General features: G+C 30.7%; 1 protein-coding gene and 1 non-coding gene across 7 annotated transcripts; both read right to left on the bottom strand.

Annotated features, from left to right (window-relative positions):
• Positions 1–913: 913 nt before the first annotated feature.
• LOC129309313 (receptor-like protein EIX1) lies at positions 914–8,959 on the bottom strand. Of its 6 annotated transcripts, XM_054950847.1 has the most exons (3): positions 8,637–8,959; positions 7,654–7,829; positions 2,753–4,282 (listed from the first exon to the last, which is right to left on the bottom strand). In XM_054950847.1, exons 1-3 carry the CDS (start codon positions 8,738–8,740, stop codon positions 4,272–4,274), a joined length of 291 nt encoding a protein of 96 aa, XP_054806822.1. In that variant the 5' UTR covers positions 8,741–8,959; the 3' UTR covers positions 2,753–4,271. The 6 variants fall into 6 exon arrangements, 3 of the variants coding, with proteins under 3 accessions (XP_054806822.1, XP_054806820.1, XP_054806819.1); XR_008592890.1 differs by lacking the exons at positions 2,753–4,282; positions 8,637–8,959 and adding an exon at positions 914–1,276 and having other exon boundaries at positions 4,591–8,577; XR_008592888.1 differs by lacking the exon at positions 8,637–8,959 and having other exon boundaries at positions 2,753–4,318; positions 4,591–8,577.
• An 840-nt stretch (positions 8,960–9,799) lies between these two features.
• On the bottom strand, positions 9,800–9,911 carry LOC129310189 (U5 spliceosomal RNA). Its single transcript, XR_008593031.1, has one exon. It is a non-coding gene; the product is annotated as a U5 spliceosomal RNA (small nuclear RNA).
• Positions 9,912–18,510: the final 8,599 nt, after the last annotated feature.

Here is an 18,510-nt window from a genome sequence, read left to right as displayed (position 1 = left end):
ATAACAAAATATAATGTGTGTTATAACTTTTGTTTTCAAGCATTTATGTGAGTTTTTCTTAATCATTGAGGAGGAGTTGTTAATATCCAAACAATGGTTGGTATATATTTGAACATGACTTGTTAATATACATGGAAAAAGTTGTTAATTTTTAAAACCCAAATTGTTCCTTTAATATTGTCAAGTTATGAATACAATATGTTAAATAAAAAATACATTTGACCTTATACCCCTATTAGCTAAATCAATAAAAGTATTTTCATGACGTTATACTTTTAAGATTTCATTTACAAATACCTAACTAATAGTTGATCATTAAATTACATATGTTTGGCCTTATAATCCTATTTAAATATGAACATTATCAAGAAATTATTTAAGCTATCAAAAAAATTAATGGATATATTTTTACTTTTTTAATTCATATTTTAAATTTTTTTAGTTATGCAAATTTATTTATTTAATATTTTTTAAAATTTAAAAAAAAAACAAGTTGGCTAAAATAATATTTCAAACACATGAAAAAGAGTTACTAAAATAGGAATTTAATATAATAAGAGAAAAATTAGTCAATATAATTTTTTATAAAATTTATAATTTTAATAAGATATTTTAAATTTTTTATTTTATACTATCATACTTAATTATTTAAAGTTACTTAAATTGAAGAGAGAGTAGACAATTAGATTATAAGGACAAATTAATTATTTTAAATTTTTCTGCATAACTACAAATAAAAAAATTATTTTAGAATCTTTAACAGAATATTCTTAATGGTATTAAAAGTTGAACTAAAATGTAGGTTTTGAAAATAGAAGAGACATCTATAATTTAAGCAAAATAGAAGGAAGGCTTGTGTATTTTACCTCTATTATATATTTTACTAAAATGTAGGCTTGGTATTTTACTCTAATTTAAGCAAATGTATTTTGTAACATATAACTAAAAGCTTTGAAGGTTTAGTAGCAGCCAATCTTTTATAAAACCAGGGGGTTTAAATTTTGTCTTGGCGCATTTAACGAATTTGACAGCTTTTGCTGGCGCCAGATCTTTGGCGATTCAGCCATCAGCGGTGGCAACCTCCTCACTAGCAACAGAACTCTGGCGGCCAGTCAGTGATGGCAACCCTTTAGAGAGAGAGAGAGAGAGAGACAGGCATTTGTGTCATTTAGACCTCCAAAGCAACATTAGTGTTTATGATGGTCTTCATTGAAATTCTCCCTTCTACTTCAATTTTCGTCAAATTTTGTCTTCGGCAATGCCAATTTTGCTCATTCTTGAAGTGATCCATTTTTGTTTTCGGTTCAAATTGCACAAAAGGAAACTCAGAATTACAAAACAACTTAAATAGATATTAAATAAACTTATAACACGGAATTACGTAACATCTTAAATATATATTAAACAAACTTATATGAAGACAAATGACTTATAAATAGAACTTATAAATAGTAACAATATGATTTCTTGGAAAATATATGCCCTCATATTTTTAAATAATTACGTCTTATTTTTTGACATCTTACACACTTCTTTTTAATTGTTTGTGTCTAAAATGAAGTATCAGTCCAAAATCATAAAAAGGTAGGAAAACTAAAATGACAGACTAAAGTGAAGACAAGACTCGATCTGTTTTCATAAAAAGTCATGCCATGTACAAACTCAGTGAGACCCTTAAAACTCAAAACAATTAAGTATAGAATATTATTGAGTGGGCATAAGATCATCATTTGACGTATCACAAATCTCGCAAGGCTATACTAAGGGATCACAAATATTTTGCGCATGGACTCTAAATTCTTCAAACACAATTGTCTTAGAAAAAGTACTATAAAAAGGGCTCAACTAACGATATAAAAGGGACGACAACTTGCACCAAAAACCATCTTGGATTCATTTTTCCAAATTATTTACCCTGTATTTCACATTTAGACTTAAATTTATTTTCAGTTCATAATTTATAATCATTATGACTTTGTATTTTATTTTTTATTAATCAAAAATACATTTTACAATAATCTCTTTGCATTTGCATCTAGATGAATTGAAGTAAGGGAATCCAAAAAATTGTGTAATTATCTTTAATGTCCCGCATCTCTGACATACCTAATTCTATTGTTTAAATACATTCAACTTGTGAAGAACTCGTTTGCCAATTTTTTTGGCTCACTTCTAATTTTTCTATTATATTTTTCTCCACAAGCTTTCCCATATTTTAAAATTTTCAAGAATATTTTCTCAAGTTATTATCCAATGCATGCAAAAAAATTATTTATGCAAGATATTAAGCAAAATATAATTGGAAATCAATTATAAGAGAGCTTCCAAATTATATTATATGCTTATCTATGTGGAATTTTGGCTATACATAAACTTCCAATTATAATGTTGGCCTAAAAAGAAAAAGTAAACCTTTTAAGTGGAATTATGGCCAAATCAAATTATACATTGGTACAAAGTACGTCATTCAATGTACTCCATGAGAAGTTATAAATCACAGGAATAAAGAGTAAAAAATTAGACATAAAAGAAAAAAAGAAGAGAGGCTTTTGCAAATGTAATTCATGTTATAAAAATAAACCAAACAAACAGTTTAATATTTATTATATTTTACATTATAGCAAATTTATTATAATTGTTAATGATATACCATTATATATTAATGATAAATCTTTTATAAATTTTTAAATTTTTAATGATAAATCTCTTATATATTAATGATAAATTCCTTTTACATCAATATAAAGCAACCATACTTTCAAACTTTCAAAAATTTATTTTATATTTTCTTGGCATAAAATTTTTTTCGGCTAGTGGATCAATTTATTCAAAGTAAAATATCTCTTCAAAAATATTTTAAAAGCACACTATAGACTAATCGGATCGAGTGGACTCTCGATCGCCCAAGGACTCATTAATCTTTGCACTAGCACCATAATAAAAAGACTATTAATCACTGACTAATTAATTTAACTTAACAATCATAGAGCTTTGATCTGGACATGCAGGAACCCCCCGAGAGGTAGGATCCTCCCAAAATTTGGCATATGCCAATTGAAGCACCGAGCGCACAACATTTGTTTTTACAGAAATTAAGTTTTATTTTATTTGTTTTTACAGACTTTGAACCCATCTCTTTAGTGTTCACCTTTGCTTTGGTTTCGTTTGTCACACTAATATACTCTATTTTTGAAGCCATTAACTGTTATTTTGGCTCATATTAATATTTGTTTTGTCTTAGTATTTGGGCATAATTTTCAGTTTCTTCTAGTTGATCATCGTTACTCTGTATTTTGTGATTGCTATGTCTCTTATTTTTACATCCAGCATCAAAATTAACATTCATTAGTTAAATGTCAAATGATTTAATATCATTAGTGTCAATTCGTTGTCCCTCTAGATATATTTAAAAATAACAAGACTAATATTGCAAATGAGAGAAAATAAAGAGACCTAGAATAACAACAAAAAATAAGGACCAATAATAAAACACAATAAAACTATAACGAGCTGTGCTTTTTCTCTCTCTCTTTTTTTTTCTTGTATAAGAAAGTTTGGATAAGTCAGATTCTAAAGCCTAAGAGCTCATAAGGACCAAGACATGCCTCTAAGTTCAAAAAACACCTATAAAAATACTTACAGATCACCCATTAATAAAATCCTTACATTGACAATGAGATTTAAACACACTTTATAGATTATAGGTGAAATTCTTACCAACTAAATCAACCTTTGTTAATTACTTTGTTCTCTCTTTTATTTCTGAACAACTTAAACAGGTTTAAAAGATTCTGATGAAAAGCTAGCAAGTATATATGTAATAAAATTAAAACAATAAACATAATTTATAAGAAGCTACTTAGTTCCATAGTGTGCCCATATTATTTAACCAACCGAGTGTACTCTCTCTCTCTCTCTCTCTGTGAATTAGAGGAATAGGTATTAATGGCCTAGGATTACCAATGGAATCAAACCCATGACCTCTCACTACAAGAGAGCTTGCATCTTACTGGACTGCAAAGCTTTTGGCTGTATTCAGTTTCTCTTTGTATATCATAGAAATCACATAATCGAGCAGATAAATCATGCAATGCATCAAAATATCAGCTACTCCCAATGCGTACATACAACAGAAGATTCACAAGGCGATAGAAAAACTTAAATAGGTAGATTAAATGCTAGTAATGAAGATTATTGAAAGCACATTATATTATACAACATCAAATTCATCCAACAAAACGTTGCCGCTTGGATCACAAATTAGCAACTAATCAAGATGATCCTACAAACACCAAGCCAAATCGAAGTATAATAGATCCTTCAAGAAACATGGTAGTGCGTTAAGCAATCAGAAAATATGATTACTTTATTGTTATTATCATAATTAATTACTCAAAGCTGATCATATGGAGTAAATTACCTAGCTTAAAAACAGAACTAACAATTGAGTCTTGTCATTTGACCATGGTTACTAAGTTGAAATGTTTGTCGTGTCAATTAATTCATATTATAATATTTGATTGCCATATAGTTATATATTATAAAAAGAGCTATATGACAAAAAGGTGATGAGAGAAATTAGACTGTTACCTTCTATCTATTGGTGTTGCCCCATAAATCGCCACCATGATCTGGATTTTGCCTTTAACTCTTCTTACAAAGGTCTAGTAGATTTGTCTCCATGAGCGAATGAAGAGAAATGGCCCAATGAATGCCCAAAATCTGATAGAAAATCCCAATCCTAAGCTCAAATAAAATTATTGAGTTGTGAAAAGTGAGACATCATTTTCATACTGATCACTTGCTTGAGGTGTAGGCGTTTCATCTTCTTGGCAATTTTTGTTGAGTGGAACTCCACACAAATCCAGATTTCCCTCATAACTTGAGGCATTAAAACTCTGCAATTGTGTTCCTCTCGGGATTTTTCCAGACAGATGATTGTTTGACAAGTCTAATACACTTAGGCAATCAATATGAGCAAGACTTGGAGGGATTGGGCCTGATAATCTATTTCTTGACAGATCTAAGAATTCCAGTAATCCTAGATTGCCAATCTCAATAGGAATTTTTCCACTCAATTTGTTTCTTGATAAATTCAAGGAAACCAATCCCAACAGAGATACAACCTCTTTAGGTATTTCACCTGTGAAAGCATTGCTAGATAAATCAATGTTTTTAAGAAGTTGTTCTGGCCTCTTGAACAAGTGATCTTTACCCTTCCACATCAATGTTACATAGAATTCAAAGCCATAAATGGTATATCCCAAGCCTGTTTTATTGAACATATGTGAGTGGTAACTTGCTTTCGTTAAGTTGATGTCATCTTGAGCCAAAACTGTGAAGTTTTGAAGACATGATGGAATTTCATTGGACAAGTTATTATGAGATAGATCCAAGAGTCAAATGTGTGCCAAGTGATGAAGTTGTAAAGGTAGGCTGCCATAAAAAGTATTCATCCTCAAGCTTAGAACTTGCAATTGTCCAAGATTTTCTCCAACCCATGAGGGTATTGACCCTGACAACTTATTCTCAGACACATCTAACAACAACAAATGGGAACAATTTGCCAAAGATGAAGGAAGTTCTCCAAAGCTATTGTTTCTTAAAACCAAAGGCTCCAAATTCACAAGTTGTCCTATGGAGGTTGGTATTTCTCCTGACAAATTATTATTGCTCAAATTAACAAGCTCTAATGAGTTTAGATGGCTCCAACAATCAGGTAGAGTTCCCCCTAATCGATTGTTTGATATGTCTAAAATGTCAAAGCCTTCATTTTCAATTTGGCCATATAAAAGTGGAACCAAATTCGAGAATTTATTTCCTAAAAGATAAAGAGTTGATGCTTGTGAAAAAAATGATGGAACTGCATCTTCAAAGTTGTTTGAAGTCAAAATTATTAGTGGCATATAATTAAACTTCAATGGTAACTTTGGAATTTCACCAACAAAATTGTTGTGTGAGATATCCATGAAAGTCATATTTCTTATTAGAGACCAAAACCACTCTGGTATGAAACCCGAAAGCCCACAATTGGAAATATTCAATGTGTCTGACTTATGTTGATTATGGAGCCAATTTGGAAAAGAAGGACCCACCATACAAGAAGCCATTTCCAAATTTTGCAACTGAAACGGGGCAATCCATCTAGTGCTAATTCGCAGGGTCAAAGAATTGCCAAACAATGATAAAGTCTTCAAATTGGAGAGATTCTTGAAATGAGATTCAGTGATTACACCTCCCAAATTATTCCCATGTAAGCACAAATCATTCAATTGAGATAGTAATCCGACGCTTTCAGGTATTTCTCCTTTCAATTGATTATTAGAGAGATCTAAATATTCCAAAAAGGAGAAAACATGAAGATTGCTTGACATGCCCTTTATTTGATTGTCTGATAAGTACAGAAGTCTTAGTGGATGACCATTGCACCAGGAAGTGTTTTGAGTAAAACTTGAAAGTTCCCCACTAAAGTTGTTATGGGAAAGATACAAGGCATTCAAAGTGCATATATTCCCTAGTGAGGTTCGTATTTCACCTTGCAGCTTATTATAGGAAAGATCAAGAATTTCAAGAGAGTTCATTATGTTTCCATAACCTCATGGAAAGGGACCTTTCAGCAAGTTACCAGAATGTTGAATTTAAGTTAGAAAATCCAGTGGAATATGGAAAATGATGTCAACAGATTAAGAGACAAATCAAGCTAGAAAAGAGAAGTGAGATTGGGATTGAAAGATGTGAAAAAAAGATTATCAGATAAAAGGCTACAATTTCTTAAATTAAGCACTTGTAGATTGGAGCTAAAGTCCAATGCCTTTAGTGACATCAGGTTATTGTAAGAAAGGTCAAGGATGATGAGGGAAGAAAGTTGAAAATGGGAAAATAGAAAATGAAGATTAGTAGTTGAAAGATTACAATCACTTGGATATAAAACTTGAAGGTTGGAGCTGAAATTGAAGGGCCATTGAAATGATGGTGAGTTCAGGTTATTTTTAGAGAGATCAAGGACAGCAAGAGAAGAGGAATAATTGGAAGTATAAGCATTAAAAGAAAGCTTATGGACATAAGAAATTCGACATCCTCTTAGCGTCAAAACTCTAAGTTTTGACAGCTCACCAATCATTTGTGGCCAGAGATAAGACTAGCCAACATCAATCACAAAACTCAAGTCAAGACTTGATAGTGAAGAAAGCTTAGATAGCCACTTTGCATCATGATTAATCTTCTGGTCGTCTAACATGAGATTATAATTGTAACCAAGATGAAGTGTCTGCAACATGGAGAGATTCCCGAGTTAAAAAGGGATCGATCCAGCAAGAACATTTCCTCCAAGATTGAGATATTGCAATGTTGAAAGATTTCCAACTGTCCAAGTGATAGCTCCAACGAATCTATTGAAACTCAGATCAAGATATACTAAATTTGAAAGCTTTCCCAATTCATAAGGAATAGTCCCAACAAAATCTGAAGTAGAGAGGTTGAGATATATTAACTTGGTAAAGGACTCTATGGACTCAGGAATTTCATTTAAATAGAATTGATTGCCACTGAGATCCAAATATTCCATACCATGCAACTCACTCAATGAAGTGATATTAATTTCACCTCTCAAATAGACAGGATACGGACTGCGAAGGTAAAGGATTTGAATATGACCTGTTTCATTACTGCAATAAACTCCTTTCCAGTTGCAGCAATCTTCATTATCTTCATCCCTCCAAGTGGATAACATGCCAAAGTCATCTTGTAGGATTCCTTGTTTGAACGAGAGCAAAGCTTTTCTCTCCTTCTCTACGCACTTTGCTCCTTCACTGTTAGTGGCCAAACTGAAACTTGTGTGCAACAAAAACAGCAATGAAAATAATGCATAGAAGAGTTTCCAGATAGAGCCCATCACAGTGACAACATCTTCAATAGGATATAAGCTCAGAAGTTAAGAGATTAGGAAGAATTATAAAACACAATTTTTAGATAAGTAAGGTTTCTCTTTGTTTTGCTTCTTGTCAGGAGATGTGAGGCGTCTAAAATGGATTTGTAAGACTTATAGAGTTCAAGTTGTAGGGCTCTAGTTGAAAGATGACTTGTAGACTTTTGTGATGAAGGAGATAAAAAGTCACGATACGGAACATGTTATTTCAAAAGTTTAGACTTTTACATAGACATTAAGAGAGCAAAGCCAAAATGTGCAAAAAGAAAATGGAAAATGTGTTTTCAAAGTTCACTATCAATATTGACAGATTTAGCGGTGGTTGATAGCTTGTTATTGCAAGATATTCTTTTGTTTGGATAAAATGGATGCCAGGATATATGGGGTTATTGTGGGGCTATACTTGAAGATGACTTGAAGACTTTTGCCATGAAGAAAACGAAGCGTGGTCACACTTATCATGTTATTTCAACAACTTTAGACTTTTTCACAGACTTCAAGAGGAAAGGCCACAAAGTACAAAAGTTGAATGATGACATACAGACTTTTGGTGATGAAGAAAAATGGAAAATGTAAGGGGAAATGATATTGAAGCACCCTCTATAAGAATATCAATTACAATCAACGATCTTTAAAATTTTGAAATTTCAGAAAACCATACTACTTGGACGGATTTAAAAATTTTTCTGAATTTAATTTTTGTATTACTCACAGGGAGATTCTGATGATGATCGATTTTCTATTATTAGAGTCAAAGGCTCCTCCGTCGAGTTGCGGCGAAGAATAACGTTGCAGAGTGGTGAATAAGGAAGGCATAAGATTAGAGAGTTGAAGCCGCACTAGCTTCCCATCGGAGAAAAGCTTATCAACTGGGAGTATGGTGAGTGGCGACTAGATCGTCAAAGTTCAAGCCAAAACTCAAAATCTTTGACGAAAGGTTTTGGATCGGCCTTATCTGGCGGAAGAGAATGATTCGGCGTTGCCGATTTTGGAGCGCAGTTTGACGGTTCATTTCTGATTTCTTGTTCAAATCCGCTTTCGATTTTTGCAGGACATGGATGGGTTCAATTTATGATATGTAGCCCGATTTTACTTGTCTTTTTTTTTTTTTTAACCTTTTTGGTAAAGTATGTCCATTTCGGTTTTGATTAGGTTTGTTTTTTTTTTTCTTTTTTTTTTCTTTTTTTTGGTTAGATTGTAAGTTTGTTCTTTAATCTTGTAAATATGGTTGATGGTCCCAAAAAAAAAAATCTTGTAAATATGGTTATGTTATTGATTTTGTTCTTAAATCTTGTTTGTATTATTAGTTTTACCTGCTTCCCAAGAACTCAATCTTTCACTCCTCAAGTTCACGGTTAATTAATAAGGGATTAAAAAAACATTTTCACTTCTCACTTATTTGTTTTGAAATATCTAGTATTAAGCTTTTACATTATATAATTTTCTCTTCTAATATTTAAAAATAATATTTTGCTCAAAAAAATATTTAAAAATAATAAATCTACTGTAATGGGTAAAAAAGTTAATTTTACAGTTAATTAATTTATAAATTATAAAAAATAATTTTATAAATTATAAAAAATGATTTTGATTAAACATTATTTTAAAATTTTAATTGACATTAATTTTTTTATAAAATATTTATTTAAATTTTACGAGTGCTTTTTTATAAATATTTAAATTTATATTATAATTTTTTCCATGTCAAAATATAACTTTTTAAGACATCAATCATTCTTGAACAAATAATTCCTAAACAAATAATTAAATAGCAAACATATCTCTAACCTATTAAGAAATCCTCAGACTGACATCAAATAAAAGCCAAGTACAAAAGGCTTAAAACTAAGATATAAGGCCCCACTCAAAAGTGGGACCCTCTCAAAAAAACAAACAAACAAACACGCATGCCGCTTAAAGCAGCACACACACGATATTCTTTAGTAAAAGGTGAAAGAATAGTTTGCTCTGTACTTACTGCATGGCTACGCATATTGAAACGTTCATTGGCTTCTTTTATACTACGTTCACCTCTTGCCACTGTCTTCAACTTCCGATATGAGATTTTCATTGATTCTTAATTACATTGTGTTTCAGTTCACTACCACTTTTCTCATGGACAAAACATTCAATGTCGTTCATGACTCGATTGAGTGTTAACCATAATAATTCTTAACAAACTAAATGAATAACTAGCTTTTGAACAACAAAATTGCAAATTATTCACAAGAAGATAAAGTGCAAGAGGGAAATACGAGAGATTGTAAAGAAGATCCTACATAAAGTTCTGTCCCGGTATGATAATTTTTACATCAATTTTTTAGGTGAACCGGTTAACTTTGACGACTATGCAATTTTCTTCTCCTCTAAGACTGAGACACCACATACACACACCCCCCTCTAATTCTAATGATCATGTAGGAATAAAATTGGTGTAATGTTATGTGATCATTGTGGACAAGTTCTTAGAATATATATGTCTTCAGACGTACGTTCTTTTGTTTCTAGCTCAATGATAGAAAATGTGATGAGGCGATGAAGATTAAGTTTTACAAATTGTACTCTGGAAAAGTGATTATAAAATAAAAAAGAATCAAGGAGTGCCAATATTAAAAAACCAGACTAACTATTAAACCAATCGAGGTATTGATTTATGATTCATTGATTGGACCATAGTCCATGATCTAATCAGTTATGAATAAATTAATATATTTTAAATATTATGTGTTTAAAATAGAAAGAAATATTGATATATGATAAAAAAATGAATGTTTAAATTTCAAATAAAATAACGTATAATAAAAAAGATAATATCCATCAATATTACATTTATTTTCATCCAAAATATATATACTTAATTAGAGTATTTTATAATTTATGACTTATAACTTTAAAAGATATGCGTATATGTATAATCCATACATATTTCTTACATTTTTTTTCATTTTATAATGCATATTAGTTATAAATATGTATAAATTATAGTTTAGAAATGTCAATTAAAAATTAAAAAATAAAATAAAAATAATATGTCCAACTGGTTTTCCAAGCTAGTTTGATCAGTTTTTCAAATTGCTAGTTTTTTGCACTATTTGGACTGGACTTGGGACTGATGGTTTCACATTCAACCAATTAAACCGATCAATTTGGTTTAATTTTCATAGCACTAAAGAGTACATCTTTTTCAAGTTACCTTGTATATAAGATTGGAGGGAGTGTATCCTAGCCTTAAGTCCTTTATGAATATCAACCAACTCATTTTTAGTTCTGTGCACGATAGTTTGGTCTAGTGTCCTCTCCATTCTTTCAAATTTCAAAATATACATTTCATATTACTCATATATTTCAAAATACATAATTTATATAAGCTGTATATAGCTGCGCCAATGGTTCCTTCTCACTTCTTCATCAGTTCTTCCCCCTAATATTTTTTCCCATTAGTTTCTTCTTGGCCTTTCCATCTCTCTCTTCTCTCTCTCTCTCTCTTCTTCATCTCTACCAATGAATCAATCAAAACAATCTTCAATATTTTGTTTCTTGTATTCCCTATCACCACCTTAAGCAAATGGAAAAAGAAAGAAAATTTCAGAACCCAAGCTCGTCAATCTCAACCTACACGTGTCGTACCAATATATCAAACCTCCATTCTACCTACCGTGAGAGTATATTTTACACTAAACCTTCTTCTTTCTTTGTCACTACAAATTGGGGGTGAGATTTTTGGTTCTGCCATGATTTTATGGTTTTCTTCATTTCTTCTTCAATTGAATCTAATCAACTTATGTCACAAGGGAGAATATGATTTCATTATGGAAACACATGCTTAAAAAACATTATGTAATTTAGAATCTTGATTTTTCATTATATATCATATTTCTTTTGATTTATAGAAACAAAATAATATTGTTATTTCTTATCTATGTTTTCAATGCTATAAAAGTTGTTGATTGTTAATATAATGAAATCTACTTCAACTATTATAGGGGGAAAAAACTTATTTAATCTTCGTCATCTTGCTACTTCAAACTTTTCTAATCAAAAAATTAAATCCTTATACCATTTGTTCTTAAAGAAATTATCAGTCTTTAGAAGTTCACATGAAATGTGGAATTTGAGTGTGTTTAAATAATTTCTTCTAATTTTAATATAGTATATTGGTTATGCTGCATTGTGAATTAAACTTTGATGATATAACATTATATACTCTCCTCCTTTAGCAGGGCATTCTACTAATCAAAATTGTTCTTCTTTTGAGTAGTGAAAAATACTTGTATTCTTGGTATTAAGAGGATTTTCCATTGAAATGTACACTTTTGAAATATTGCAATTTATATCCAATATATAAATTACATTTTTATTTAAAAGAGTTCTTATTTAATAAGAAAAATGGCTAAAAAAAAGGGAACTTACCATATGAGAAGAGCAAAAGACAAAAATGTTGTTCTTCTCTCAAAGCATCGATCATCGGCATCAATCACTTGCCCTCTTCCTCACATCACCGATCGCCACTCATCCTTCCTTGATCCTAAGACTCAACACTCCCTCACTTTCAAGACCAAAACTTCTAAGTTCTTCATCGATGAAGATCATGCCACCACCACAAGACAAAAGGATGAATCCTATCAATTCTATTTGTAAAGCTCCTTATGACTCAAATTACTTCAATTAAAAAGGTTCATTTGTTCAATTTCATTTCCTTGTGTGTTTTTCTTTTTCAATGCATTAATCAGTTGATTTAGTTTCAATTCTAAATGCTTGGTTTGATTTTTTCAGTCAGGTTTTAATTCGTTGATTTCATTAATATTCGTTACTTGTTCGTATCAAATTTTGTATATCGCTACTTGGAAATTTTATTCTTCCTTTTTTTTTAGCTTTTGCATATACTACTTAGTTTTTGCATTGATTTTAACATACAATATCTAGGAAACGATGTTATTCAATTTAGTGTTGAAGTAAAAGTTTCATAGGCATACACATCTTTGACTTTATAGCATAACTAATACATGAGCATTCTACAAAAAGAATTATCTTTTGTTATTTCTCTACTTGTTTCTCCACTAGTTTCACATCTCTAACTCATAGCATAGTACTTTTGCATGCATAGTAGCTCATGGAACACACATCATCATCCATAAGTATAAGCGAGTTATAATGCTTGCCTTAATTGTTGGGAATACTTTTTCCAAATCTCTGGCAAAGGCTCCAGCATTAATATCCTTATTTGTAGTTCCCCTTTCAATTAATGCAAATGCCATTAAGTCATAATCTTTAAAGGTAGTAGATTCCGATAATACTTCTATAGCAATCCATGTTTTAGGAGATATGCGCTCAACAATTCCTTTATAGTTCTTAAAGTGTTTCTGCTATTACTTAATAATCCTTGATGGGAAAAGACAATTGGGTGCATTGAGTTATTTAATTTTAATAATTCTTTATGGCAAAAGTAACCACTACATCTTCACATTTCAGTAGTTGCTTCTAGGTGGAAATACTTATACTGTGTTCCCTATTGATCATCAATTAATGGAGGGTTAAAATTTTAATTGGATGCGTGTAGCTAGATACCTTGATACAAAATGAAATTTTATGTAGTGTTTAGAAAACAAAAAATATCAAAGATTGCATGTTTGATTAAAATGCTATAAGAAGTGATTCCATGTTGTGCTACCAAGTGAAACATGTCTTAAGCAGGATGAAGAAGCCAGATTGTGTTCAAAATCATGATCCTAAGAATAAGCCACTCGACCATATACTAGAAAATATCCTCTTTTGAGAAGAACACTTAGATTAATTGATTGTTGTAGCACTTGATTGTTATGCTTGGGGTGTAATGCTTGGTCTATATCAGCCTATATTTCTTCACCTGCTTGATGTTAAACCAACTACAGAAGCCTTAAATAGGGTGAAGATGGATAGAAAATGAGAACTCTTCATTTGTTAGGACTAGGAGAATTACAATTATATTTATTGATTTGTAATTGTAGTAGATTGTGGGAAAAAAATTATATATATAAATTTTTAAATGAGTGATCGCAAGTGTAATTTATAAGTCTTTCGATCACATTCTAGTTTAAACAAATTATATTGTTCCCACTTTTCTTGCAATTGTTGATTATCTTAAGCTATTCAAGATTTTCCTAAGTCTCATTGCTAGGTTATTCATTAATTTAGAAATAATAAAATTTTCAAAATATCTATTTACATTTTCAAAATATCCTTTAGTGTTTTCATGAAAAATGAGAAAATTTTCAGAATATACAAGAAACATATTCATGTATAAGGTGCAATCCATGTAAAATTTTGACACCAAGACTTCTTTTTACAAAATATGTAAAAAGTATATTCAAATATAAGGTGCATTTCATCCTCATTTTATTTGAATATTACAAAAGAATTAAAATTAAGGTGATAGAGTCTGTTTGACCCTCAATTTATTAGAATATGAGATTGCATATCTTGAAAATTTACACTTGGTATAAAATATTTGAACATGCATTTTGAATATCTTGAAAATCTACACTTTGTGTCATGTTTTAAGATAATATGTAGGTATCTTCAATCACATGCACCCTTCTTCCACTATACACAAGCACCCTTCAAGGAAATGCAATTGGCTTCCATTTATGTGAATATACATTTTGGATATTCTGAAAATTTACACTTAGTGTCATGTTTTAAGATAATATGTAAGTATTTTCAACCATATGTGATCATTATTCTATGATATGCACTTGTATGTTGTAAGTACCTTTCAAGGAAATGTAATTGACTTTCATTTATTCAAACATGCATTTTGTATATGTGTTTTAAGACAATATACAAGTATTTGCAACCATATGTAACCCTTCTTATATGATATGCAAGCACCCTTCAAGAAAATGCAATTGGCTTCCATTTATTCAAACATGCATTTTGCATATCATGAAAATTTACACTTAATGTCATGTTTTAAAACAACATACATGTATCTTCAACTATATGCAACTCTTTTTCCACAATATGCAAGCACCCTTCAAGACAATGCAATTGACTTCCATCTATTCAAACATATGCTTTTAGCATATTTTAAAAATTTAAACTTAATATCATGTTTTGAAACAATATAGTCCAAAGAGAGATGAATGAGAGAGAAAGAGTGGGGGCTCGAAAGCTAGGGGTAGGGCTACGAGAAAGCAAGTGCCAGTGATGTAACATCTTGAATTTTTAATCCTATGTTAATGAGTGATTAAGAATGAATTAGTAATTTAATGTAAGATTAGGGTTCTGAGTAGTGAAGTGTGATATTGACTCATTAGGATGTTATATGAATAGATATGAGTAGAAGAGCAGAGCCTCGAAGCAAAACGTGTGAGCATAGTGAGAATTTCCCTTATTGTGCCATGCGCCATAGTAGGGGATAGATGCGCATGGTACAGAAATCATATTAATAAAGACATGTCTACTCATGGAAATAGAAAGGGAGAGCATGAGATAAGAGGTTTTGCATGGAGAAGAATGGGAGATCTGCTAGGGAAAGCTAAATCAAGAGCAAGGACAGCATTTCTGACTTGTTACTGATCAGGTAAGTCACGTAATGCCTTAACTTTCGATTCTACCCTATTTTCTCTTAGTTCTAACTAGTGAGAAATTGAATTTGGGAGTTTTAAGGAGTTGATTTCTTATCCTATGGTAATAGAAAGGTTCTTCATAACTAAACTAGTGCTTTATGACTGGTTGGAGTTGAAATGATGAAGCACTGAAGTTATAGGCAAGATTTGCCCCAATCTAGAGAGAAAGTAGTGAGAGAAAATTGTTAGAAAATGTTAAAGCTTAAAGTGAGGGGTAATTAGTGATAATATCTATAATCGAGTGTGAAATGTGAATTTGATATCAATTAGGTGTGTTATTGTAATAATTGGCACTTTTTGTCAATAGTGAAATTGACTCCAAATGCTAATTTTGTGTAGATTTTAGTGAATGACAAAGTAGATAAGCAAAAAGAGATTTAAGTAAGGAAGTAACACGGGTAAACCTTTCTAACGAACAAAAGGGTTGAGGTAACCATATATTGTGTTTATTAACTATTATAACTATGTAAAAGTAAATACAAAATGAGAAATAGTGGTTTATGAGTTTTTATGCATGATGTGTATTGAAAATGATTTTAGCATGAGCAATAGTTTGTGAAATGGTATTTGAAAGGTTATTGATTTCAAATGATATATTTGTGTCATGATATTATATGCTATGAAAATGTGGATGAGTATTGATAATTATGAAAGAGCATGATCATAGAGGGTGGGAGTTCACCCAGGATATGTGAGAGTATGTGTGTGGAGATATGTGACTGTCACACCTGGTAAAATGCGACGCGGATGGCACATGAACGGAGGTTCCGGCCTTCGCGGTGGGAACCGCACGAAATGAGGAGTCGCCACCAAGATTTTGAGATAAATCTTGGGAAACCAATTAAAGCGAGGATAAGGGTGATCTGTGAAATTAGAGAATAGGTTTGGGAGTCGGTTGAGTATGGGGAAGGTGTTAGGCACCCCACAACACCCGTTCGTCAGAACAGTTACCTGAAGTTTGTTATGCTCTATTAATATGGTTTTATAATTATTTTAATTATCCCTTTTATATTTATGTGTTTGATAAAAATGATAAGAATTAAGTGAGAAATATTTATTTGTTTACGAGGGAGGACGGACTTGACTCAGAATCTGACTCTAAGACCTACGTACCCTGTGATAGGGATCAAAGTCCACGTAGTTCGGGCTCAAAAGTTTGTTGGTGAAAATACTTTTTGAAGGGAAATTAATTAGAAATAATTCACCCTTTTGCAAATAAAATAATTTCTGAAATTTTGATATGTGTGTTTTAAATTGCAAAAGGTAATTTAATTTTAATTATTTTTCTCCATTTTTGAATTTTTGAAATAAAGAAAGAAAAGAGTTTAAAATTATTTTTCTTTATATTTTATTATTGAGATTTTTAATCACAGTACCTGCAGAACCTTATTAATTCATACGATAATGCAATTGCTCTAAATATCTGTGGAGATTTTGAAATCTCACACGATATAAAAGAGTTTGGCAATTTAATTTATTTATTTATATTCTTATGCACATTTTTAAGTGTTAATAATAGTTTTTTTTTTGGCATGTAGATACATATTTTGAAGAATTTTAATCAACATACCAGTAAAGTCATATTAACTTATACGGTAATATGATTATCCTAAATATCTGCAAAGATTTTAAAATCTCACACAATAAAGGAATTAAATTTAAATATGTCTTTAATTTAATTAATTTAATATATAATTTATATGTATTTTAATAAACTTAATCGTTATATCTGTAAAGTCTTATTGACTCATACGATAATATGATATTTTAAAAGTCTACGGAGACTCAAAAATCTCACATGACTAAGAGATATAATTGATGAATATGGTTACAATTTAAATGCATTAACTTGGTTAATTAATCTTCTAAATTGGGTATTATATGATTGTTTAAAAAAATTATTTATTTATTATAACGATTAAAAATCACTATATCTGTGAGGACTTATTATCTCACATGATAATGTGATTAATTTAAGTCCTAATGAAAATTTTTGAAGTCTCACATGGGACTGAAATAAATTACTTAGATTAAAAAAAGTTAATTTTAACGATGGGTCATTAAAACTATTGATTATACATATAAATTGGATCTCTATTCCTGCGAAACCTTATTAATTTACACAAAATGAGACCACTTTAAATGTCTGCAGAAATTCTTAAAATCTCACACGACAAGTAAATGATTAGAGATAAATTTTCTCTTATTCATTTCATTTTTTTAAAAAAAAAGAAATTGAGTAAGAATTGAATTCTCTCCCCTCTGCCTTTTATAAAATAGGCTTGTCATAATAAATGAAATCGTATGTGTAATCTTGATGGAGAATGCCATATGGTATGAGTGTAGCAATATTATTGACAAGTAAAGGATCTTAGGACTAATGGAGATAAAAAAAACAAATCATGCTCATACATATTAATATGCCCTTTCATACTAAACACATATTTAAAGACCCTGCCTAATAATTGCACTAACTCTTTCTTTATTTGAAATGAGATTATGCCTAAAATTGCATTAAGCTTAGTTATGATAGCAAACAAATTTATTATTTGCAATCTCTTTATCCTTCTTTTTCATACTCTCTCTTTTTTTATTTTTTTAAGAAAAAGACAATTACGTTGATTTTTACTTAAGAACTAAAAAAATGAGAGACAGGTATTTAAACATGAAATTTGTTTGGAAATTAATAAACTGAGCATTTCAAATTTTTAAACAAAAAGACTAATAAACCTGTATGTAGCACGTCTCAGCTCTATCTCACCAGTCCAGTAGACTCCTCCCTTCCTGATCTCGTTTCCTCTTTCTCTCTGTCTCGATTTTTATCTTTCACGTCCAGCTTTCTTCTCTTCTCTTCCGTCCATCCTCATGCTCTTCTCCTCGATCTCCTGCTCTGGATTTTTGCTCCATTTTCACGTTCCTGTTTCTCCTTCTTGGTCTCTCTCTTCTTGGTTTCTGTTTCTTCCTCCCTCAACCTCTCTC

The sequence above is a fragment of the Prosopis cineraria genome, unplaced genomic scaffold (genome assembly GCF_029017545.1).
Source record: "Prosopis cineraria cultivar Desert tree isolate PC_DT_omini unplaced genomic scaffold, ASM2901754v1 PC4, whole genome shotgun sequence".
NCBI classification, from domain to species: domain Eukaryota; kingdom Viridiplantae; phylum Streptophyta; class Magnoliopsida; order Fabales; family Fabaceae; genus Prosopis; species Prosopis cineraria.
The sequence above is the reverse complement of the archived record's forward strand: the minus strand, read 5'-3'. Positions and strand labels throughout refer to the sequence as shown.

Excerpts from the sequence above, each read along its gene's own strand:
- LOC129309313 (XM_054950845.1), bottom strand. The coding sequence starts at position 6,581 with ATGAACTCTCTTGAAATTCTTGATCTTTCCTATAATAAGCTGCAAGGT.